This window comes from Oryzias latipes, chromosome 2, assembly GCF_002234675.1.
Source record: "Oryzias latipes chromosome 2, ASM223467v1".
Classification (NCBI taxonomy): Eukaryota; Metazoa; Chordata; class Actinopteri; order Beloniformes; family Adrianichthyidae; genus Oryzias; species Oryzias latipes.
Genome location: NC_019860.2, coordinates 15,052,010 through 15,076,368, shown reverse-complemented (window position 1 = coordinate 15,076,368; position 24,359 = coordinate 15,052,010). Strand labels below are relative to the sequence as shown.

The following is a 24,359-nucleotide window of genomic DNA, read 5'->3' as shown; positions in this document are numbered from 1 at the left end:
GCCCGGTGCACATCAAAGTGTCCAATCCTTAGCTGGAAGGTCATGAGTTCACATTTTAAAATGGGACCCGATACCTCACTGCTCACCACTTAGCATTATTTGGTTTGATTTGTTGGTCAAACCACTACATGGTTCACAAGCGTGTCAGCTCACTGCTCCCCCAGGGGATAGATCAACAAATGTCACACACTTAGATGTATTACCGCTAATGGGACTTTAACAATGGGATAAGACAACTTTCAAAAATGGTATTAAGCTTTCAGCCGGCGTAGAGGGAACACAACCAGTAATTGGTTATATGTACAAACAAGTCACAAACCCACGTATGCATTTATGTCGTGACAACTGCGCAGAAATACAGCAAAGCAACACTTACAGCACTTACGGTGAAGCACCCCACGAAGGCGGCGTGACAGATCACAGTGCCAAGAAGCCGTCTATCTACTCTACACACCATGGCACTGGCACAGCATGACACACTCACAGGGAATCGGAGAAAAAGGTATTTAACAGACCTGGTGCATAGTGCCTGAGGGCGAGCGCACCTGAGCGTTGGCATCTTGTGGATCTTGTTAAACATCCGATCAAGCCTCTTGAGGATGAGGATGAGAGCCGGTCGGACAGCCTCTGACGACCAGTCGGTGATGGGTAGCATCTCCATGATGTAGCGCCGCAGACCTCGGCTCTCCATGGTAAGGGTGTCGTAGGGCGCCAGCTTAAGCAGAGCGTGAGCAATTTCTGCAAGCCTAAGACACGCATTTTTATGGGAAAAAAGAATGCTTTGCTTTCTTTAGACATGAAATAAACATTTTTGGGTATTCCCAATGTTGTTTAAGGACTTGGTGTAATAAAGTGAAATTCTTTCAGTTAATCTCAAAAATATCAATTACAAGCGGTTTTCATATCATTACCTCATGTGTGACTTTATATCCAGCAGTTCCAAAGCTGTGACCCGGGGTTCGCCAGCAACGTTCTGCAGAATTTTGAGCCGAGGTCCACAGTGTTTGTAAAACTCAGTGCAGATGTTCAACAGCGACTCTCGTGGTCTACGAAATTCCTCTCTGGCGATACGTTCATCCAATTCCTCCCTTGGCATGCCTTGTCCTTCCTCCATCAGGTGGATGTTGTCCCTGGTATTGACTCCTCCTGACAAGGCGTGGTTGGCCGCTGTGCCGCCCTTGTGGCCTTGATCACATCGAGACATCTGGGGCGCAGTCATGGGCCTTTGGAAGATCATTTGATAGAACGAGAAGAACTCAAAAATGAAGGTAAGACACAAAAACAATCGGATGGCGAGACAAACCTGGTAAGCGCCTCTGAGCTGTAGAGGAGAGCTTGCAAAGATGTGGCCAAGGCGGCAATGGCTGCAATTTCGTCTCTGGCAGCTGAAGCGGACTCCATTGTCACTGTGTTGCTCTTTAGTTTCTGAAGGTGGCATGGCACTAATGCTTCCAACACCATCAACATCTGGAGACTGTATTAGGGAAGAAAACGGTGAATGTAATCAATGCTAACGCAGCAGTTTGTTTAAGTCTGCTTGATATCCTTTCTTACCTTCTAAAGGACTCAGGGGCGTAAGCTACCACAGTGACACACAACTTGATTGCCTCGCTGACTGAGAACACCAAGTCTTCATTACCATAGCAGAAATCTACCAAAACAAACGATAGACTTTAGTTTGGTATGATTTATGTACTTCAAGTGCGCATAATAAACTGAGTAAACAACTTTATTTTAATATAATTTTTGTAAGGACAGATATATGAGCTACTAAACCTAAGAAACATCAGACACGATTTTCTAGGCGTGTTTTGGGTACCAGGCATTTCAGGCATCGCAGTGCAATGTTTCCAGAGTTCATGTATCTGAACTTTACTTCAACCAATTAGGGACTCAGTTTTGGCCCATGATGCATTGATGATGTGGTCAGTGGGTGAAGTCCAAAGGCAACATGGAAGATCTGATCGTTCCCTGCCTGAACTTTTTGTTTTTCCTATTTATATAAAGACACATTTTTAAAAAGTCCTTTTATTCTAATTTATTCCCCCTGCTTGGACTATTGCAGTGTGACTGCAAGTCATCAAACTGGATCACAGATATCACTGACGCAGTTCCTACAGTAGATGGTGAACCTCATAATATTGGGAGAATCTCTGAATGATCTCATGAACCCAGACATGGAGATGTGCTTACTGATGTGTTTGTTGACCTCTTCAAAATAAAAAATCTTATTTGTCAACATCATGTGTCTTCCATATAGCTCCCATGTAGCAATACGGCCAAAAATGGTTTGACAGTAGTTTCTTCCACACGCTTTGGGGGCGTCAAGTTTCAAGTGTCAAGCAGCGAAAGAGAGGCAAATGAATCACGTTCGGTGTGAACATAACAGAATATGTTTTAGAAGTAAAATGTGATAATTAAACCTTTTTCCCAACCAACATTCAAGTGTGAACAAGAGACCAATTACCCAAAGAGCGCAGAGGCTTCTCAGCTTTGACCAGCTCAAGAGCGTCCAGACCGTCCTGTGTTTCGCCCTCTAGAGACACTAGTAGGTCAAACAGACACTGTGATGATACTCCTTTGGACAAGCCTGTACTGGTGCTGGTCTGAAAAAAAGTGGGAGATGTTAACGTCTCTTGTGAGCCTCACCAATTATTCAAAATCTTTCCCAGACGATTCCATTCAACAGAAGTCTTACTGTGAATTCCAGCAGTGGGGCCACGCTAGCAAACAGCTGCAGGATGAAAGGTTTTCGATGAAGGATGTAGAACTGCCGACAGCAGAACTCGATGCCCTGACGTAGTAAAGGGTTGCTCTCATAATCAGCGTAGACCTGTCACAGCAACAAAGAGCGCACATTTTCAAAGATCATGGACAAACTTCAACTTTTCCTCTTATCTAGAGCCTAATTTTCAGTTTTACATCTAGAGGATGACACGCACATATATTTAAAACTGGATGAAAAAATAAATGTAGTCAACCAAATATCTAACTAAAATATGACAAAACAGAGTTTACATTTTTGTTGTTGTTTTTCTAATAATGTATGTTTTAGAGTGGTAGATATCCAGCCAAACAAAAAATTCCAGTTTCTCTTGAGAGGATTTTCTGTCTACATCACTGTGTGAAAAATCACATCAAGATTCCCTTGCAAGCGAAAAGATTTTTGTTCGCTAGTGAACCAGTTACCCTGTTCGTATGAGCTTTCCCTGTTCAGATGTGGTTTGGAAAAACTGCTCTGATGGGAATGACCATTAATTAAAACTTCTAGTTCCCATACCGTGTCCTCTACAAAATAATACAACAAAATGCCAGAAGGTCAGTAATATCAAACTCTTGTGTGTACCTGAAGCATGGTAGGCAGGATCCATTGGTAACCACTGAGAGAGAAGAGGTGGTTGAAGTGAACAGCTGTGTTGATGGCGGTGGCGGTGTACTGCCTGAGGAGGGCGCTGTCCTCCGGGTGCAGCAGCAAAGCCCCATTAAAGACATTGAGGAAGAGCATTATCTCGTCCCCCCAGGGATACTCGCTGGGCATGCCCAGAAACATTTCCTCCAGCAGCTTGATCCACAGAACCTTGTGGAGCGTGTCCAAACCAAACAGCTCTTTACCTGTAGAAGTTGTTTAAGCAATTTCATTCACACATGCATCAAAGGCTTCAGTTTTCGCAATTTCACTGTTTGTTTCACCTTGCGGCTCGTTGAACAGCGAGAATTCGGCATCGATGGCAGTCCGTGGAAAGGATGGGAGGCGAAGTAGGTCCTCCTGGAGCAAGGAGACGTGGGACTGCTTGTGTACACTTGGAATGTGTTGAGTCAGGGAGATGAGGAAGAGGACTCGACCCACTTCCTCCAATTTACGAGAAAACACCTTAAGATGGAACGACATAAGTATCTTGATCACTTTAAGATCTTGTTTTTCAAAAGAGTAGATTCTTTTCAACAAAACCTAAAGCTACGGACACACCAGGCATGTGACGAGCAAGTGAATATTGCCCGTGGTGTTCATACTGGACAAGCAGAAAAGGAATTCATTTTTTCTCATGTCCACTAGCTTGTGTCTGCCTTCTACAGTTGGAAGAGGCTGGGTACGAAATGATAAAACGCTACAAATCTTGCAAATCTTTCTCCAGGATTTTTCTTTTACATCTCTTTTCTGACTTGGTGTCATATAATTCTGGCTGGGCACAAACCGCAATTATGACTTTCACCTCCATGATCAATGAACTAAAAGGGACGCCATCCATACATAACTACGAAATCCAAGTCCCTGACTGTTCCAATTTCGACTTGGCGTAACAGTCAACAAGCATGGAGTAGCCGTGCTTTTTGTACCTAGAGCCCAAAAACGGTTATTGAAACTTACGTAGTTTAACGGTGCAGAGCCACTTTTATTTACGCCATAATCAGCTAAATTATTACGTAAGGACTTTAAAGTATTCCATATCAGCCCAAGGCTGCTTTTCTCCACTTCAAAATCAGCTGGAATGACGTAGATTGCATCAACGGTCCAAAGTATTTCTGAAACTCTCGAGTGAATGTGAGAGTTTTTAATGTGGTAGCTCTAAACGTGCATTAATAAGCGATCATATAGACTTTTTATTAAAAGTGGTCGCTTTAATACGTGTTGCATTAAAGTGGTGGTGTCAACGTAGCTTGGCACTTACCTGCTTTTGGATGAGCTCCTGTCCTTTTTCAGGAAGCATGTGAACAAGGTTGAGTTGGGGAGACACTGACCTCCGAAAGGGGTAGATGTCTCTTACATAAGTCTAAAGGAGTGGAACAGTCACTAATTAAGAAAGGTTAAGAAAAACATCTAAAATTGACCCATTTATAAAAGTCTCCCTATTTTATACTTTGGTTTACACATAAATTAAGATCTACCAACCTTTTAATACCAAATGCATTGCAATGAGCAAAAGAAGAATAAATTCTATTCTACCTTTGAATAATGGATGAGGTTCCATCTTTTATCCATGAGGAAGTAGTGTGCAGATCTAGCCTCGGGAATATTAAAGAATTCTAGACATTCCTGTTTGGACAAAGAGAGGAAAACCACAAATTATTTTTTTAAACCCTTGAGCAGTCTTAACATTCTGTTTACCACTTTTTGTCATATGGGTCAAAATTCACCCACCCTCCAAAGCCCCAAAACAAAGCAACTTTAATAAATTGTAAATTTAGCAGAACTGGCGTGTGTGTTTTGGTGTGGGTGTGTGTGTGTGTATGTAGGTGTGCATGAGTAGGTGGCTGCGAGTAGGCATGCAGCTGTGAGCGTAAGTGTGCAGGTGTGTGTGGATGTGTGTAGGAGTGTGGATCTGTGAATTAGAAGGAGTTTTTCTAGTGTTTAATTGGATTTATAATTTTGGGTCAAAATGACCCCCCCCCCCCCCCAGTCCAATCTTAGACCCTAATGGTGACCATAGACAAAAACAAAGTATATATTTTTCAAAAATTATGGAGTGCCTCTGGGAAAAGTCATACACAGGTTGGAAAAGGATAGGTTGCAGTATTTATTCTACAACTAAACATGGTAATGGGTCATTTTTACCCACAAGACTACATAAGGGTAAAACATTAGATCTCATAAGGAATTTAAATTAGAATTCTTCGACGATTATTCACCAAAGTTTGAATGCATTTTGTCAAACAAACATCCTAGCGGTTAACTGCTGCTAAGGTCAGCACGACAGAATTCATTTGAAAGCAATTAATTTTTTTAAGGAAACCAGGGTCATTTTTAGTAAAAACCGAACATTTGACTACACTTTGATTCCATACTCAATAACACTTATTTAGGTCATTAGAAGTCTTTAAAAAAATCTTTAGTCTTACAGTTTTTCTCAGTTGCTTTAGTACAATTCTCAGATCAGAATGAAATTCCCAAAACTATTTGTTCAATCTTCACATCATGATGTCACTTGTGCACATCATATAAGCAGTTTCTCACTTCTTTGAGCAAGTTGCAAATGCTTTGGTACATCCATGCAAATGATTATGTACAATTCTCTGCTCTTTGCTACATTATCAATTGTTTATGTCATGTTGATCAAAATGTATTATATAGTTCACTGTGCAAGAGTCTTACTCCTCAAAACACCTAGTCATTAGTTCATCGTATAAGTCATTAACTGCAAAAATGGTTGACCAAGTTGTCATAATGTGACAAACATATTTCGCTGCATTGCAAGAGAGGATATTCGCTGTGATGTGGATGAGAATTTGTGGCCTAACATACAGGAACGACAAGAGGTGTAGGAAGACCACACCAATTCCTACTGCACTGCCTGTACAGAATATTGTCCTATCTTTTTTTCCCTTTGTGTTACTGTTTGCAGTGGGGTTTTTCTATGTTGGTATCACATGGTCTGTCAACAAATTACAATATGAACAATAAAAGTGTAAATGTGAATCTTGTCCAGTCTCTTGCAATCAAACAAAAAAGGTGTAACTGTCATGGTGTCTGTCAGACTCCTCCCCCTCCAGCTCTGCCAGCTCTGCTCCCTGATTGCCACCAGCTGATGCCACTCACCTCATCTGCCATGCTGTTTAAAAGGAGACTTCACTCATCAGTTCAACGCCAGTTCGTTACCCCTTATGGTGACTAAGCCTGGGCTACAGTTTATCCTCTCATGCTCTTGCTTTCCTCTCAGCCTTGTATTAATCCTTGCTCTCTGCTTCAGGATCATCATCTCACGAGTGACGTCAGCGTTTCCTGCCATTCTGCTGCTCAAAGAAGCCTGAAGACTCCACGGCTCACAAACTGCACTAAGCCCTCCAGCCACTCCATTAGCTGTCCTAAAGTCTGGATTTCCTCCTACTTACCACAACTATCTCTGGAGAAACAATAAATCCGTGTCTTGTCAAAAACACTTACCTGTCATCCTTCTGGTTTCCAGCGTCTGGGTCCTCACGCTAAGAGGAACATGACAGAAACTTACATTTTACAATACAGTTTTTCTCAGTCGCTTTAGTACAATTCTCAGATCAGAATGAAATTCCCAAAACTATTTGTTCAATCTTCACATCGTGATGTCGCTTGTGCACATCATATAAGCAGTTTCTCACTTCTTTGAACAAGTTGCAATTGCTTTGGTACATCCATGCAAATGATTATGTACAATTCTCTGCTCTTTGCTACATTATCAATTGTTATGTTGATCAAAATGTATTATATAGTTCACTGTGCAATAGTCTTACTCTTCAAAACACCTAGTCATTAGTTCATTGTATAAGTCATTAGCTGCAAAATGGTTGACCAAGTTGTCATAATGTGACAAACATATTTCGCTGCATTGCAAGAGAGGATATTCGCTGTGATGAGGATGAGAATTTGTGGCCTAACATACAAGTTTGTGTTACTGTTTGCAGTGGTTTTTTTTCTGTTGGTAAGACATGGTCTGTCAACAAATTACAATATGAACAATAAAAGTGTAAATGTGAATCTTGTCCAGTCTCTTGCGATCAAACAAAAAAGGTGTAATTTACATTTTACAATAATTGTCATCGAAACTTTAGCCATAGTTTAAATCAGAACCTCCCTCTAAAGTGCACAGTTATTTTGACAACATGACTAAGTAATTTGACTGTCTTGTTCGTAGACAATGACACAAGGACTTGACATTCTGATGGCACTGACATGTTCAATGACATAAAGACTTAGTTTTGAGAGATGAACTAAAGATTTTGAGCAAGAAATCCATAGTGTTTTGCTGTTTGTACAAATTGTTTTGAGAAATGCACACACGTATTTGCAAACTTCATTTCTGATCTGAGAATAGTACTAAAGTGACTGAGAAAAACTGTAGTTATGTGTACCCATATAGGTGTTGACCCATCAAGGGTCGTCTGGGTCCATGGAGGGTCATAGAGCGGAGTGCAGGTGTATCTTGCAATTCCCTAAGGGGGGAAGTCATAAAACGGAATGTACCACTGTCTTGCGTGTGGTAACTGAATCTTAAAGTATTTGTAAAGATAATATAAGATGGACGCACATATGACGTATTGCTGATCCTGTCGCATGGTCCCCCTATGTGTTGTTTAAGTGTTCACCTTAAACATTTAATGTTACCTTCAAGAATTCTGCAGTACCAGTTTGGGTCAACACCCTGCATGTGGTTAATGCTTAAGGAAAGGTTTCGGCAGGTGGGGAGGTCCCTGTTCCTGTACCTTTGAAACCTTTTGGGTAGCTTTTCAGTCCAATGGATCCCCCTACCTTCAGCAGAGCTTCAAACTGGGTGTCCTCATGGACAGGCAGCTGGGTGGGGATGTCACATTCATTCTGACCATGTACCACCAGAGTTTTGGTTCCTGCATTTACAAATTGATTTGTTTTTAATACTTGACAGGCTGTGAAGGGATTTAAAAGGCTCTCAAATCACCAAGCTTAAGGTTGCCAACCTGGCATCGATGCAGTAACCAGCAGCTTGACCTCACACTGCTCCTTCTTCATGGTCTGCTTCAAGTCTTTGAAGAAAAGCCCCTCCACGTAGCCAACCACCTCCCACAGGAAGGTCAGTGTGGCTGAGATGGCGTCCATTCCCCACTCACAAGGAGTGCGGACGAAATACATAATCAGACCCACCTAGATCAGAGATTTTAGTTCAGAAAAACCAAACAGCTGCTCGAGTAATTGCAATTTGAAGAAACTATGTCCTCACCAGGTAGTTGAAGAGGATATGAGAGGTCTGTGCAGGAAGATCTCCAATATTGAGCAGCAACTTCCTCAGCATGTAGATCAGCTCATCCTGAAAGCAAATTGTGAATTCTCATGAAGTCAAATCATTTTTCCTAATCACATTTTTACACAATATAAAAAGACAATCACCAGTGAAAATATTTACACTTTTTTTGTACACAAACTAACTGGTAGTGTTGGATTTTGTGTAGGTATGCAGGAGTATGTGTTTAGGTAGGTGTGTGTATGTAAGTGTGTGGTGTTGTGTGTATGTGTTAGGTGTGTGTGTAGGTTTGCATAGGAAATAACTCTGTGTTTGTAGGTGTGTGAGTAGGTGTGTGTGTCTGTGAATTAGAATGCATTTGTGTGGCCTTCTGAACGTTTTTTTCTGGTGTTTAAATGCTTTACTTTTACAACTAAACCTGGTAGTGGGTCACTTTTTTACCTGTAAGACATGTGAAAAGGCTTGTTGGTGTGGGCAGGTGTGTGTGTTGCTGTGTGTATATGCGTGTGTGTAACTGCGAATTAGAGAGAGTTTGTGTGTGGCCTTCAAACTTTTTTTGGTTCTCAAATGCTTTAACATTTAAACGGTCTGTGTTAGATAGATAGATAGATAGATAGATAGATAGATAGATAGATAGATAGATAGATAGATAGATAGATAGATAGATAGATAGATAGATAGATAGATAGATAGATAGATAGATAGATAGATAGATAGATAGATAGATAGATAGATAGATAGATAGATAGATAGATAGATAGATAGATAGATAGATAGATAGATAGAATTTATTCCAGACTCTAAGTCCAAACAATAAAAAGATGTACACAAACCCACTAGACTAAAAATGCACAAAAAGTCAAGAATACACAAGTGTTAGTTTGTGTAGATTCCAAAGTATAAAGAAGTACCAAACCCCCCCTCCCCCCCCCCCAAAAAAAAACTACAACAACAAAAAACTACAGTCCTTTCATTAAACCTACGTTTGATGGCTTTAAAGTCATAAAATGTAAAAACATCGTCCAAAAACAGGATTTCTGAGATGTTTTCTCACCTGTCTGTTGCTAACAGTCAGTTTTTCCAGGAAGTGACGGAGAACCAAAGCTGGATCTTCAATCAGACAGTTCCAGAGGATCTGCTGGGCAACGGCGCTGACTGCAGAAACATTGGAGATGTTTTCACGTAAACTCTGACGTAAAGAAGAATAATCTACTCACATCTCAAATCAAATTATTTTTGGCACCAACCAGCAACGCCATCTTCTCGAACTTCCCCATCTTCCATGAGGTGCACTATAGGTAGGACTGCAGCACAGATGCATGCTGGGAAGACTGCCTGAGGCGGCTGTAACATGTGGTGACTTGGAGTGTGTTCTGTTGTGTTCTCTTCATCTGCAGGAGATACACAAAGTTTTACGTAAAAAAAAAAAACCCAGTTAAAACCGTTGAGTTAAAAGTTCAAGTTGAAACCGTGATACCTTCGGCGCTGGCCATTGAACGGACTGACCACACAGAACCGCGGCGGAAAGAGTAGTTCCTGTGGGAGTTACTGGATGCGCAGGAGGGGCTGACGGACAGACGGCGCGATGCCAGGTTCACCACTTCTTCTGCTGGCGAGATCAAAGCAAAAAAAAGATGCTATTAGGCTGCAGAGCTAGCCTTAAAGAAGTATTTGCCGTATGCTTCTGAAACAACCACATATTTCTGGAAGCAATTTCAGTTCTATTTCCCACAAAAGCATCGCAAAATTTCTGGACAACCATAAAATGTCCTATAAAAATATAAGAGCAGCCAAACACGGGGGCGGTAGTGTAATGGTACGGAGCTTCTTTAATATAGTCGATGAAACCATGATTTCTACGATTCATCTGAAAAGTTCTGAAGGAAAGAAATCCACCCATTGACCACAAGCTCAAAAGCACAGAGGTACTGCATCCAAATGATGGTTGAAATCTAACAGCAAAGAGACTTCCAGAGTTTTCAGTATGCTAGGTACAATTGGCGCTTTACATTCACTTTGATCTTACAGGCACACAGCTGGTTTTTTTTTTAAGGAATGGAAGCGATCCTCTTTTTTTTTATTTTAAAAGTCTTCTCAGGTTGAGTTGCGAACAGCCTGATTATCCGTCTGGCTTCATTGTCTCTTGTGTACCTCTTTAGGTGGCTGCTCAAGGCTTGGAGCCTTTGTTTGGCAGTTTCCAGTGCATCAGGTATGGGCATCTGGCTGTATCTCTTAGGTACTTGCTTTCTCATTATACCTCTTTGAGCCTCTGTCAGCTTACTCACATCCCTCCCGGTTGCCGTGATTTTGGCCTCTAACCGTTGCTTCCATGGTGGGTACTGTAATCTCCCATGGTTGCTCTTATAGCCAAGCATCTCAAAGATTTGAGGAGTTGCTGCCTCGCTCAGCGTATCTGTGGTTGTTGGGGCTGTGTACCCAAGCTCAGGGTTAGAGTCTGGCATAGCCTCCTCTCTGACCTGCTGTTCTGGCTCTCCCGTGGTATTGCAATTGTATTGTACCACTTCAATTCCACACACACACACACACACACACACACACATATATATATATATATATATATATATATATATATATATATATATATATATATATATATATATATATATATATATATATATATATATATATATATATATGGCAGGACTGTCATGCAGGAAACCCCGGTTCGATTCCCAGGGGCGGAATGAACAATATAATGGCAATGGTAAATGGGGGCAATTACCATAACAATGGAAATGGGGCAATTACCATAACAATAGCGAGCAATTAACATCACCCAGTGAGGGTCCTTGGGCAAGACCCTTTACGCTACGGCCTACCTCCCAAACATGAGAGACAATGAACCACATGTCATGCCGGCTCAGACGTCGCCCGGCCAAACAAGGTCTGCGTCAGGTGCTGGGGGACCAGAGCACTCTGATGGAAAGTGGGCTACTGGAACAAGACGGAAATGGACTAGGTGCGAGAACAAGGTTCTGTTAGAATGCTACTACTCAAGTAATCCCAACCAGCGTGGTTACATGCAGAGAATGTGGAATGAATGGATGCTTCGAAACTCACAATCAAGGCTAACTGCCAAACAACTGGTAGCCCAATGCTCGAACATCCACAAGAGGCAACTCCTATCACAACTTGAGATTGAAGCGATACAATACAATGGCAATACCCCGGGAGAGCCAGAACAACAGGTCAGAGAGCAGGCTATACCACACTCCCACAATGAGATTGGGTACACAGCCCCAAAGACCACAGTTACGCTGAGCGAGGCAGCAACTGACCTGAAAGACAAGATCATGTCTAGAATGAACACTTGGCAACCTCGACACCAGCTACAACGGTTAAGTGATGTACCGCCTGAAAGTCTACTGGAAACTGTGAATGAAGCATTGAGGGCAATTCCTACCACAACCATCACAGAAACCAATGAACTGGTTTACACTTCAGCAGCAGTGATCCTTGAGATGCTTGGCTATAAGGGTAACCATGGGAGAAAACAATACCCACCATGGAAGCAACGGTTAGAGGCCAAAATCAAGGCAACTCGGAAGGATGTGAGTAAGCTGACAGAGGCTCAAAGAGGTACAATGAGAAAGCAAGTACCTAAGAGATACAGCCAGATGCCCATACCTGAAGCACTGGAAACTGCCAAACAAAGGCTCCTAGCCTTGAGCAGCCGCAAAGAGGTACACAAGAGACGATGAAGCCAGACGGATAAACAGGCTGTTCGCAACTCAACCTGCGAAAGTGTACGCTCGTGGCAGGGTCAAAACAGCCGAGCAGACCCACCAAGGCTAGAAACTGAACAGTACTGGAAAAGTATATGGGAGAAAGAGACAGCACATAACAGCAATGCCCAGTGGCTGGTCTCTCTGAGAAAAGAACATAGCAACCTCCCCGAACAGAATCCAGTAACCATCACAGTGGCAGACATCCAAGAAAGAGTCTCAGGTATGAAGAACTGGACAGCACCGGGCCCTGACATGATACATGCCTACTGGCTAAAGAAGCTCACAGCACTCCACGAGCGCCTGGCAGCACAAATGAACCAGCTGCTAAGCGATGGGACTCATCCCGAATGGCTAACAGAAGGACGAACGATCCTGATCCAGAAGGATCCCTCAAAGGGTGCAGTCCCATCCAACTACCGGCCAATAACCTGTCTCTCCACAACATGGAAGCTCATGTCAGGCATCATTGCAACCAAGATAAATAGGCACATGGATCAATTCATGAGTAACACACAGAAAGGCATTGGTAGAGACTCCAGAGGAGCGAAACACCAACTCCTGGTTGACAGAACAGTCGCTCAAGACTGCAAGTCACGACACACCAACCTGTGCACAGCCTGGATTGATTACAAGAAAGCCTATGACTCAATGCCACACACGTGGATCACTGAATGCTTGGAGCTGTACAACATCAACAGGACTCTAAGAGCCTTCATAGGAAACTCAATGAAGCTGTGGAAAACCACCCTTGAAGCCAATGGGAAGCCACTTGCACAAGTGTCCATCAAATGTGGGATATACCAAGGTGATGCTCTGTCCCCACTGCTGTTCTGCATAGGTCTGAACCCCCTCAGCCAAATAATCAACAAGACTGGCTATGGATACCGACTCAGAAATGGGGCCAACATCAGTCACCTCCTCTACATGGATGACATCAAGCTATATGCTAAGAGCCAACGTGACATTGACTCCCTGATCCACACCACCAGGATCTACAGTACTGACATTGGGATGTCATTCGGGCTCGAGAAATGCAGCCGGATGGTGACAAAGAGAGGCAAGGTAGTCCACACAGAAGGGGTCTCACTCCCAGAAGGAACAATAGCAGACATCGAGGACAGTTACAAGTACCTCGGAATTCCACAGGCAAATGGCAACCTGGAGCAGGCAACAAGGAAAGCTGCAACAGCTAAATACCTCCAACGAGTAAGGCAGGTCCTGAGAAGCCAGCTCAATGGCAAAAATAAGACCCGGGCAATAAACAGCTACGCACTGCCAGTTATCAGATACCCTGCAGGAATAATAAGATGGCCAAAGGAAGAGGTACAGACCACAGATGTTAAGACACGAAAGCTCCTCACCATGCATGGAGGGTTCCATCCCAAATCCAGCACTCTGAGACTGTATGCTAGCCGCAAGGAAGGAGGCCGAGGACTAGTGAGCGTAGAAGCCACTATCCAGGATGAAACATCCAAGATGCATGAGTACATCAAGCTCAAGGCCCCAACTGACAGTGTGCTCAGTGAATGTCTCAGGCAATGGAGAGCAGAGGAGACAGTGCTGGAGGACAGATCCTCATGGGAGGACAAACCCCTGCATGGGATGTACCACCGGACCATAACTGAAGTGGCTGATATCAAGAAGTCCTACCAATGGCTAGAGAGGGGTGGCCTACAGGACAGCACTGAGGCACTCATCCTGGCAGCTCAGGAACAAGCCCTGAGCACCAGAGCAATAGAGGCTCAGATCTACCACACCAGACAAGACCCCAGGTGTAGGCTGTGCAAAGAGGCACCTGAAACAATCCAGCACATAACTGCAGGGTGTAAGATGCTGGCAGGTAAAGCATACATGGAGCGCCACAATCAAGTGGCTGGAATAATATACAGGAACATGTGTGCAGAATATGGACTGGAAACCCCAAGGTCAAAATGGGAAACACCCCCGAAGGTGGTAGAGAATGAAAGGGCAAAAATCCTGTGGGACTTCCAGATCCAGACTGATAGGATGGTAATGGCGAACCAACCAGACATTGTAGTGGTGGATAAAGAACAGAGGAAAGCCGTTGTGGTGGATGTGGCAGTACCAAGCGATGGGAACATCAGGCAGAAGGAACATGAGAAACTGGAGAAATACCAGGGACTCAGAGAAGAACTGGAGAAAGCATGGAAAATGAAGGTGACAGTGGTGCCTGTGGTAATTGGAGCACTCGGGGCAGTAACCCCCAAGCTGGAGGAGTGGCTACAACAGATACCTGGAAAGACCTCAGACCTCTCAGTCCAGAAAAGCGCAGTGCTAGGAACAGCTAAGATACTGCGCAGAACCCTCAAGCTCCCAGGCCTCTGGTAGAGGACCCGAGCTTGAGTGAGAAACCACCCACGAAAGGGTGAAAGGGGCAAGTTTTTTTTATATCTATATATATATATATATATATATATATATATATATATATATATATATATATATATATATATATAGATAGATAGATAGATAGATAGATAGATAGATAGATAGATAGATAGATAGATAGATAGATAGATAGATAGATAGATAGATAGATAGATAGATAGATAGATAGATAGATAGATAGATAAAAAACGCCCCTCTCACCCTCCGCGGGTGGTTTCTCCTCCAAGCTCGGGTCCTCTACCAGAGGCCTGGGAGCTTGAGGGTCCTGCGCAGTATCTTAGCTGTTCCTAGCACTGCGCTTTTCTGGACTGAGAGGTCTGATTTCTTTCCAGGTATCTGCTGTAGCCACTCCACCAGCTTGGGGGTTACTGCCCCAAGTGCCCCAATTACCACAGGCACCACTGTCACCTTCACTTTCCATGCTTTCTCCAGTTCTTCTCTGAGTCCCTGGTATTTTTCGAGTTTCTCATGTTCCTTCTTTCTGATGTTCCCATCGCTTGGCACTGCCACATCCACCACAACGGCTTTCATCTGTTCTTTATCCACCACTACGATGTCTGGTTGGTTCGCCATTACCATCCTATCAGTCTGGATCTGGAAGTCCCACAGGATCTTTGCCCTCTCATTCTCTACCACCTTCGGAGGTGTTTCCCATTTTGACCTTGGGGTTTCCAGTCCATATTCTGCACACATGTTCCTGTATATTATTCCAGCCACTTGATTGTGGCGCTCCATGTATGCTTTACCTGCCAGCATCTTACATCCTGCAGTTATGTGCTGGATTGTTTCAGGCGCCTCTTTGCACAGCCTACACCTTGGGTCTTGTCTGGTGTGGTAGATCTGAGCCTCTATCGCTCTGGTGCTCAGGGCTTGTTCCTGAGCTGCCAGGATGAGCGCTTCAGTGCTGTCCTGTAGGCCAGCCCTTTCTAGCCATTGGTAGGACTTCTTGATATCAGCCACTTCAGTTATGGTCCGGTGGTACATCCCATGCAGGGGTTTGTCCTCCCATGAGGATCTGTCCTCCAGCACTGTATCCTCCGCTCTCCATTGCCTGAGGCATTCACTGAGCACACTGTCAGTTGGGGCCTTGAGCTTGATGTACTTATGCATCTTGGATGTTTCATCCTGGATAGTGGCTTCTACGCTCACTAGTCCTCGGCCTCCTTCCTTGCGGCTCGCATACAGTCTCAGGGTGCTGGATTTGGGGTGGAACCCTCCATGCATGGTGAGGAGCTTTCGTGTTTTAACATCCGTGGTCTGTATCTCTTCCTTTGGCCATCTTATTATTCCTGCAGGGTATCTGATAACTGGCAGTGCGTAGCTGTTTATTGCCCGGGCCTTATTTTTGCCATTGAGCTGGCTTCTCAGGACTTGCCTCACTTGCTGTTGCAGCTTTCCTTGTTGCCTGCTCAAGGTTGCCATTTGCCTGTGGAATTCCAAGGTACTTGTAGCTGTCCTCAATGTCTGCTATTGTTCCTTCTGGGAGTGAGACCCCTCCTGTGTGGACTACCTTGCCTCTTTTTGTCACCATCCGGCTGCATTTCTCGAGCCCGAATGACATCCCGATGTCAGTACTGTAGATCCTGGTGGTGTGGATCAGGGAGTCAATGTCACGCTCGCTCTTTGCATATAGCTTGATGTCATCCATGTAGAGGAGGTGACTGATGTTGGCCCCATTTCTGAGTCGGTATCCATAGCCAGTCTTGTTGATTATTTGGCTGAGGGGGTTCAGACCTCACCTTGGTATATCCCACATTTGATGGACACTTGTGCAAGTGGCTTCCCATTGGCTTCAAGGGTGGTTTTCCACAGCTTCATTGAGTTTCCTATGAAGGCTCTTAGAGTCCTGTTGATGTTGTACAGCTCCAAGCATTCAGTGATCCATGTGTGTGGCATTGAGTCATAGGCCTTCTTGTAATCAATCCAGGCTGTGCACAGGTTGGTGTGTCGTGACTTGCAGTCTTGAGCGACTGTTCTATATAGGATATACATATATATATATATATATATATATATATATATATATATATATATATATATACATATATATATATATATATGCAAAGGAAAGACCTTTTTTATCAAGAGGGGGGCAAATAGATTTGAAGTAAACTGTGTTTGCCCCACCTTCCTCCTCCTGTTCAGGTGGGGGGCTGCATGTGGGCTCGTAGCAGGCCTCCTGGGCCACAGGGATGGCGGTGATGATGCTGGCCTCGCGGCCCAGGCGCCGCTTCTCCTCCTCCTGCTGCAGGTTCTTGAGGATGTGCTCGGCCCGCTGGTGGGAGCGCGACACGGCTCGGGCAGAGAAGGATTTCTAGAACAGCATTGGGGTGGGGGTGTGGGGGGGGGGGGGGGGGGGGGGGGGGGACAAAGGGTATGGAGCTTAAACTCCGGTGGGCTAAACCAGCCTTATGAAGTGACTGGACGACACGTTAATACAGTAACTCTCCTCCAGCCATCTGGCCTCATGCTCTTTTGCCTTCCTGGCCTTTATTAAATGGATGCAATCAGGAAGTTGTGGAAAAATCCATGAATTCAGCCTGGAATTTGGAGACTTTACTGTATTTTGTGAACAGTAAATGCCTCACAGTGCTAACATCCAGCTAAGCTCAACGCATGATATGGAGAACATTCACAGCAAAGTCATTCTCGTCTAATGACCATGCATCAAAGGCACAACACAAACATGTCTGTTGATCCGATGCATGCTGTTAATAACGGGACTTTTCTCTTGCAATCAAAGCAAGTGTTGGAGATTTTTTTTTTTTTTGTGGTGCGAATCTCTGATCAAGATGCAGCCGAACCCACATGACCCATGAAACTCGACTGAGTGGAGATCATTTCCTCTGATCGGAGGTAACAAGATGCATCAGCACAAACATCCGGACAGAAATACCAACTTACTATGGTATGGACTGACTGAATAAATGTGGGGTACTAAAAACAAAGACAGTCGATAGATAAATTATAGAACATGTGTTCTCATTTTTTCATCAAAATCAAGAAAACATATTTTGTCATGGTTTGTACAAAAAAATAAAAGTGGAAAAAAACAAACAAACACCAAAACCAGCCATTTTTTGAGGCCCAAATTTTTAAAGAACACCTTTTGTGTGTCTTCTTTTTAAATGTTATTTTTGTAGTATTTTGTAATCAATTGTAGAACGTAGGAGCTGTTTTGTCTGGATGTAGCTGAACTCTGAGCTTCGACTTACAGACTGGTCCTCGTTGATTGGATCCTGGACACTGCCGGTGTTCTGCGGAACCCATGGGGGGTCGAATATGGGGACACAGGGCATGCCCAGTATTGGAGATGGAAGGGTGAAGTTGATGCTGGGTGGAGGGATCTACATTGACAGATGTACGGAACAAAAGTGAGTCTGAAATGTTCCAGAAAAGTTTGGCAGCTCCAAAGTTAAATCCAACAACAACAACAAAATAGATACAGTTTAAAAATTGATCTATTGTTGGAATTTTTTGTCAGTTACAGACAAATAGATCCATGTACATATATTTCGCCCGAGCGGGTATATGGCGCAAAACTGCATAGATCCTGCTTGCCTTTCTTTTTGCACCACTAATGCCATAGCTTGGGTTTGTGAGGGACTATTAGCTAGCGAGAAAAACAACATAATTATAATTAAAAGACCACTGGGTACGTTTTTAGAATAGATCAATCTACATTTGGGGCATCAAAGCAGGACTGAGCTAACATGCAACCATGTGTACTAGCTGGAAAAAACTATTTATTAACTACAAGTAGAAAAACATCTTTTAGTGTTGCAACGTGGACATTTGTGGCTTATGACCTATATTTGTACAATTATCTGTTTGTTTTTACATTTAGTGAGTGCAGTTTACAGCGTATATTAAAGCTCTATAGTCCAGAAATTGGGTATCTTTAGATTTACAAAAAAAGTAAAGTACTTCAAACAAAAAGGCTATATATAGTAAAGAACTAAACTCATATGTAGTTCCTTAATATAGTATAGAAACTTCCATCAAAGGAATGGGTTTTTTCTGTCAAAACACCGTAACCCTTTGTTACACTATTTAAGTTAAAGTACAAAAAAAACATGTTTTTTACAGCAAAGTGTTTCATACCCTAAAGAAAAAAGAATGAATTTTAAGAAACCTAAAGTTTGTTAACCTCTGATGTCAAATGGACATTTTAGAATTATTGTCAACTGGAGCAGACTCGCTTTTTCAACAAGCCCCTAGTGGCTGTTTGATGAACTACACTTGGTCCCCATTTATTAAGTTTTAAAATGAGCTTTGATGGGAAAACTTTATAGCTGGTCATTAACAGAAAACATAAAATAACATAAAAAATATAACATTAAAGATAGAATAAGTTCCTATATTACAAATGACCAAAACAGAAACACCAAGTATGAATAATAATAGGTAATTTCTTATGTTCTTATGATAAATAATGTTCTATTCTATTATATTCTATTCTATTCTATACGACTGGATCTTACCTTGAAGATCTGCTGGGCTCCCTCCTCCATGCGAGGCCACACTTGGTATCGGAAACGCCACAGTGTGTTAAACTTCAGGATGGAGTTGATGCGCTGGCAGGCCTCCTGGTGCTGGAACTCTGCCATCATCATTTCCGTCACCGCGTCAGGGACCTTCACAGCGCAGAGCAGAAACATGGCCGCTGGATTCAGAGGTGAACCAGAAGGAGAAAAGGAAGCAGGAATGGAAAAAAAGGTCAAATTTGAATCCAGGAAGGTGACAAAATGTCACAAAAAGATGCCTGGCATGTGACTGACCGGCTGCAGCGGCCATGTGTTCATCCACACTCAGCAGGAGCTCCCAGGCCGCAGGCTGGATGTCTCCATACATATCGTCAGTGAGGATGGGCGCGGCCTTGATCAACAGCGATAGAGGAGCTGGAGACAAGCTCATTACCTGAAGAAGATAAGTATTTGAATGATTTGAGAGTTGTTTTTGTAAACTGTCAAATCTACAGTTTGGCATGGTGGAGTGATAGTGATCTGGGTTTGCTTTGCCCATCACTTTCTTTATATCACGAAATCCAGAAAAACTTCACAGGTATAACCCTTTATCATATGCACCTGTACAGAGGTTGACCTGTTGCAGGTTTTTGGGTTTGGGTCATAGAATAGAAGGGAGGCATTCCAAAGAAACGCCAGGTGTGCTTTGCAATTTCCTTGAGCCTTGTGCTGCCACCTTAAGGGACTTCACGAAAATGGAAGGTACCATTGTCGTGCGTGTGGTAAGAGTATCATTAAGTATTATGTATGAATTTTGTCAATTGCACACAGTTTTGACAAAAAGGTGATGCTGCAGTATGGTACCCTAACGACACTCTCTAGTCATTAATAAGATGCGCGTACTGGGTCCTCATGCCTTAGTCACATGCAACCATTAGGGTGCTGTGGGGCACCCTAATGGTTGTTTTGCGCACTTATTAAGTACGAATGATGTTTCCCAAATGTCACAATCTAGTCATTAGTGAGGTAAGCTAACTGGCAACTTATTGATTGCAAGCAAATTCCGCACGTACAGGGTATTCAGGTGATGCATAAGTACCCTCAGAACACCCACACAATGCTCACAAAAACTGTGCTCTGATTTTCTGATTTCCAACTTTCTAATAGCCAGGCTGCATGTAAGGATCACGTACGTATCATGGGAACAGCACTAACAGGATCCTTTAGCAGTACACAGGGTTGGAAAAATGAAAAATCGTACAATTGTGTCGATGTCTTGTATTTCCTACAGGCCCCCTTGAGTGGCCTGTACAAGTCTGCCCATTTTTCGCCCGCAGATAGACTGTAACGGTGCAATTGTGACAAAACTGATACCTGGTTGCGGATGTACTTTAACATTCCTGTGTCCTTCTTCCCCTCCATGTTGGAGTCGGTGGGTCTTCTCTTCATGGATGGAGTCCTCAGGCAGGACTTGTCTGAACACTGGAAGAGAACATTTGCAAAAAGTTTCAGCTCATTCAGTTCTTTTACTTCAAAGGAGACGAGGTGGTTTGAAAATTGACCTCTTTGCTTTTCTTTGGTCGGCCTCCAATGATTCCAGAGGAGGAGCTGTCCTCTCTCAGACTGTCCACACTTTCGCCGTACACCAGCTTGATGGCACGGACCAGACGAGCGCAGGAGCGCCCATGGTGTTGGTAGCAACGGGGGTGGCAGAAGTCAATGTGCGTGCAAATGAAGCTCTGCTGGTTGATCAGAAGGATCATGATCTGTGGAAAAGAGGGAGGTCAGCGAAGAGAAAACAGCATCTGTTGCTTTCGGATGGACAGATGGACCCACATGGAGCCAGGACATGTTGCGGTGGTAATTGTCCTCTGTTCCTCCTGAGCTCGGACCCTCTGGTTCAATACTGGGCTCACTGGCGCTAAAGGGACTTCCTGCAACATGAAACACTTGGAATAAGACAGAAAGTTCACGTCCAAGAATCTGAAACAACCTTTCGTTGTTTTTCTTAACGTTACCGATGTCTGTAACCGTGTCCCGGCTCTGTGTCTGAGACAGCAACCCTTCTTCGTTCTCCGACTCAGAGTCTTGCCTTGACAGCTTGGTGCTCTTGAGGCTTCCCGCCCGGCGGATTGACGACAAGGAGCCTCCCTTTTTTACACGGAAACTTCGGGCCCCCTTGATCTGAAGCAGCCGGGAGCCTCCGATCCGGATCTTTCTAATAGGAGCTGGAAAACAGAATGGAGGAAAAGACAGAGAAAAAAGTGACGAACACAACAGGTCGTTGGTGTCATCCAAGATAAACCAAAAGTTGACCACTGGAACCAAGTTACAAATGGGATTAAGGTCCAGTTGTTTTCCAAGTAAAGTTGGATTTTACAACAAAATGAAGGGCTTGGTTTTATGGAACTTTTCAATGTATGCTTTGTTTCTTAAAGACTCACTACAATGAAAATAGTTTTTTGGGTGTCATTTTTATGACGATAGCGAACATGTATTAAGAGAATTGACCTCAAAATTTCACTTCTAATTAGTTCTTCATTCAAATTGTTGTGAATGAAGAGCAGTCGAAAAAATCTGTTTGTAAATGACTGTATTTGTTTTGTGGATAATGCAATGGGCAGGCATTAAGCTCCTTACTCCGCCCCATTCAAATGCATCCACTTGTAAATGAGTAAATCCATGTACGTCTTTGTTTTCTTCGCCTGAGCTGGCATCTGGGTCAAAACTGTATGGCTGGATAGCTCTAAGCCACTTTAAGCTAACAGGAAAGCATGTAAACAGAGACCTCTCAGCAATGGGGAGGGGAAATGGGACAGAGTTGTTAGGTGCCCATGGTCCCGCCCACAACTCAGAGGTGAATTTCTAATGAACTACTTCAGCTCTGCATAAACAACACAGTTTTTTTTTACTTTTGCCCAAAATTGGCATAACCATAATTACAAGACCACACTAATCATGACAACAGCTGGATACGTTTTTTTCTAAAAACCAACTATGTTGATTTTATCATAGCTCAAAGGTTGTGCCTACTTTAGAGCCGTACCCCTTTGATTGGCAGGTGGGTAGACCCAACAAAGCTTCCAACTTCCAACTGCTGTATTTGAAATGCTGTCCAAGTGGGCATCATTTAGTCTTTTCCTAGGGGTAATGTCAGAGATGATCCGTTCATTCATATTCAGAACCTGCTAAATCCCTTTCGGGAACAAGGGGTCGTTAGAGCCAACCCAGCCATTGTTGGGCAAAGAGGGAGGTCCAACTTGAACTGGTCACTAGTCTGTTGCAGGGCCACACACATCCCCAAACAAATGCACACCTTTGGGCAATTTTGGGAACATGCAAACACCACACGGAAAGGGCCTTCTTGCAGTGCACACTGCTCCAGAGATGATCCATTTAGATATTTACCCTGAGCTTCCTGGGTCTTCTTGTCATCGCAGGTGGTGTCCGACTTTAAAGTGTGGCTACTGCTGTTGAGGGAATCGCGCCCGTCTTCGTCATCGAGGATTCCCGCAAAACTGATCTTCCTCTCGTATCGATGGCGGCCGAGCTCCGGGTCCAAACGCAGCCGACAGCTGTCCAGGTCCTGTAGTTGACACATTTCCATCAGAATCAATTTATCTCACAAGACCAATTTTGTCTACGTGTTCTGTGTTCATGTTCAAATCTAGACTTAAAACATTTCTGTTTAGCCGTGTATATGACTGAAAGGTCCTATCTGCACTTTTCTTTCCTTTCCTTCCTTTATTTTTAAATCAGTTTTCAATTTTTTTTTTTTTTCTTTTCTTTTAAAGTAAATTTTATGTTGATTATTTCTATGATGTATTGTGATTTTAATGCATTCTTCTGTTTTGTGAAGCACCTTGAATTACTTTGTGTATGAATTGTGCTATACAAATAAACTTGCCTTGCCTTACGTGTGTTGGGGGAATAGATGTGATGACTCACCACTAAGGGTTCGGTGCGTGGTCGGGGCAGGCAGGGAAAAGTCTCCCGCAGGAATGTGGTGATTTCCATAAGGAGTTGGCAGGCGGCCATTTTCAGAGCAAAGGGGCAAGCGCACTTTGAGGGATTGACGGTATCTTTGAAAGCAAAATCAATCCACAAAAACAGGAATTAAATGAACATAACAGGAAAAAACTCTTTAAAAAATGTAGAATGTTAAAAGAAACACCATTAAAAAATGTTTATATCAAATGTAGTTTATTTTTTGGAAGAGGGGGTCAAAAACCAGGTCAAAAAACATAAAAAATAGATTATTTTGAACTTTACCTACTTTACCTCCAATTAAATTGAAAGTTATTCAAATTTCTTGCAAATTTTGACTGATAAACCACATAAATAAATTTTCAAGTTTTGTTGAATTTATGCAATATAACAAGTTCTATTTCAATGCATCTGTTTTGGATCTTTGCTTTGATCTCCTGTGGTAGAGTATTCTGTGAGCTTGAGTAAGGGGGTCGCTGATTTGACCTCTGTCAATCACAACCAGGGTGAGATTACAAAGTATGTTTTTGTCGTTTTTTTACATTTTCGTGTCGCAGTTGAAGTGTTCTTATGATGAACATTACAGACAACGTGTGACTGAAACATCATTTTTTTGTCCCGCTGTATATGAACTTTTCAAGTCAATTGCCTATTTTTAAATTAAAGGTACAAAAGTTATTACGAATTGGTCTCATGGCTGAAACGGGATTTGATTTAAACTAGGCCTGCACAATAAATAACAAATTTATCTGTGAAGAATAGTTAGAAACTGCCTTTAACTTTTATTACACTAATGGTTTAAACTTAATTCACTGAGCATGTATTGTCATCTCAAAATTATATTACATTTGTTCTCACAGTTTATTCTCATACTCCCTTTTTCTGTGCATGTGTGATCTGCTGAGCAGGCCTCAGACTTATCTTCACTTTAGCCTTGGAGCTTCTCTCCAGCAGTAACCTGTGGGCGTGATTTTCACACGGGGTCCATCGGACGATCTTCTGAATATGCAAATGCAGGGTTTTTATACCAAACCCATCCCTGAGCTCGTTGGTTCAGACTTTGAATG

General features: G+C 43.0%; 1 protein-coding gene across 16 annotated transcripts in view; it reads right to left on the bottom strand.

The window, feature by feature from the left end:
• The window catches only part of unc80 (unc-80 homolog, NALCN channel complex subunit), a 68,020-nt gene that overhangs the window by 12,513 nt on the left and 31,148 nt on the right, over positions 1-24,359 (bottom strand). For 8 of the 16 annotated variants that reach the window (XM_023965019.1, XM_023965037.1, XM_023965038.1 and 5 more), the window contains 27 exons: positions 23,254-23,387; positions 22,714-22,891; positions 21,324-21,533; positions 21,142-21,239; positions 20,868-21,071; positions 20,680-20,787; positions 19,621-19,759; positions 19,324-19,505; positions 18,055-18,186; positions 17,744-17,776; positions 16,967-17,153; positions 10,159-10,290; positions 9,929-10,072; positions 9,736-9,836; positions 8,661-8,747; positions 8,401-8,584; positions 8,216-8,310; positions 4,943-5,032; positions 4,668-4,769; positions 3,691-3,871; positions 3,347-3,612; positions 2,699-2,833; positions 2,468-2,606; positions 1,555-1,651; positions 1,304-1,474; positions 912-1,223; positions 516-746 (listed from right to left, as the gene is read on the bottom strand). In XM_023965019.1, the coding sequence (XP_023820787.1) occupies positions 516-746; positions 912-1,223; positions 1,304-1,474; positions 1,555-1,651; positions 2,468-2,606; positions 2,699-2,833; positions 3,347-3,612; positions 3,691-3,871; positions 4,668-4,769; positions 4,943-5,032; positions 8,216-8,310; positions 8,401-8,584; positions 8,661-8,747; positions 9,736-9,836; positions 9,929-10,072; positions 10,159-10,290; positions 16,967-17,153; positions 17,744-17,776; positions 18,055-18,186; positions 19,324-19,505; positions 19,621-19,759; positions 20,680-20,787; positions 20,868-21,071; positions 21,142-21,239; positions 21,324-21,533; positions 22,714-22,891; positions 23,254-23,387 (4,072 nt within the window). The remainder of the gene's footprint in view (positions 1-515; positions 747-911; positions 1,224-1,303; positions 1,475-1,554; positions 1,652-2,467; positions 2,607-2,698; positions 2,834-3,346; positions 3,613-3,690; positions 3,872-4,667; positions 4,770-4,942; positions 5,033-8,215; positions 8,311-8,400; positions 8,585-8,660; positions 8,748-9,735; positions 9,837-9,928; positions 10,073-10,158; positions 10,291-16,966; positions 17,154-17,743; positions 17,777-18,054; positions 18,187-19,323; positions 19,506-19,620; positions 19,760-20,679; positions 20,788-20,867; positions 21,072-21,141; positions 21,240-21,323; positions 21,534-22,713; positions 22,892-23,253; positions 23,388-24,359) is intronic. The other 8 variants (XM_023965048.1, XM_023965057.1, XM_023965040.1 and 5 more) reach the window with 5 other exon arrangements.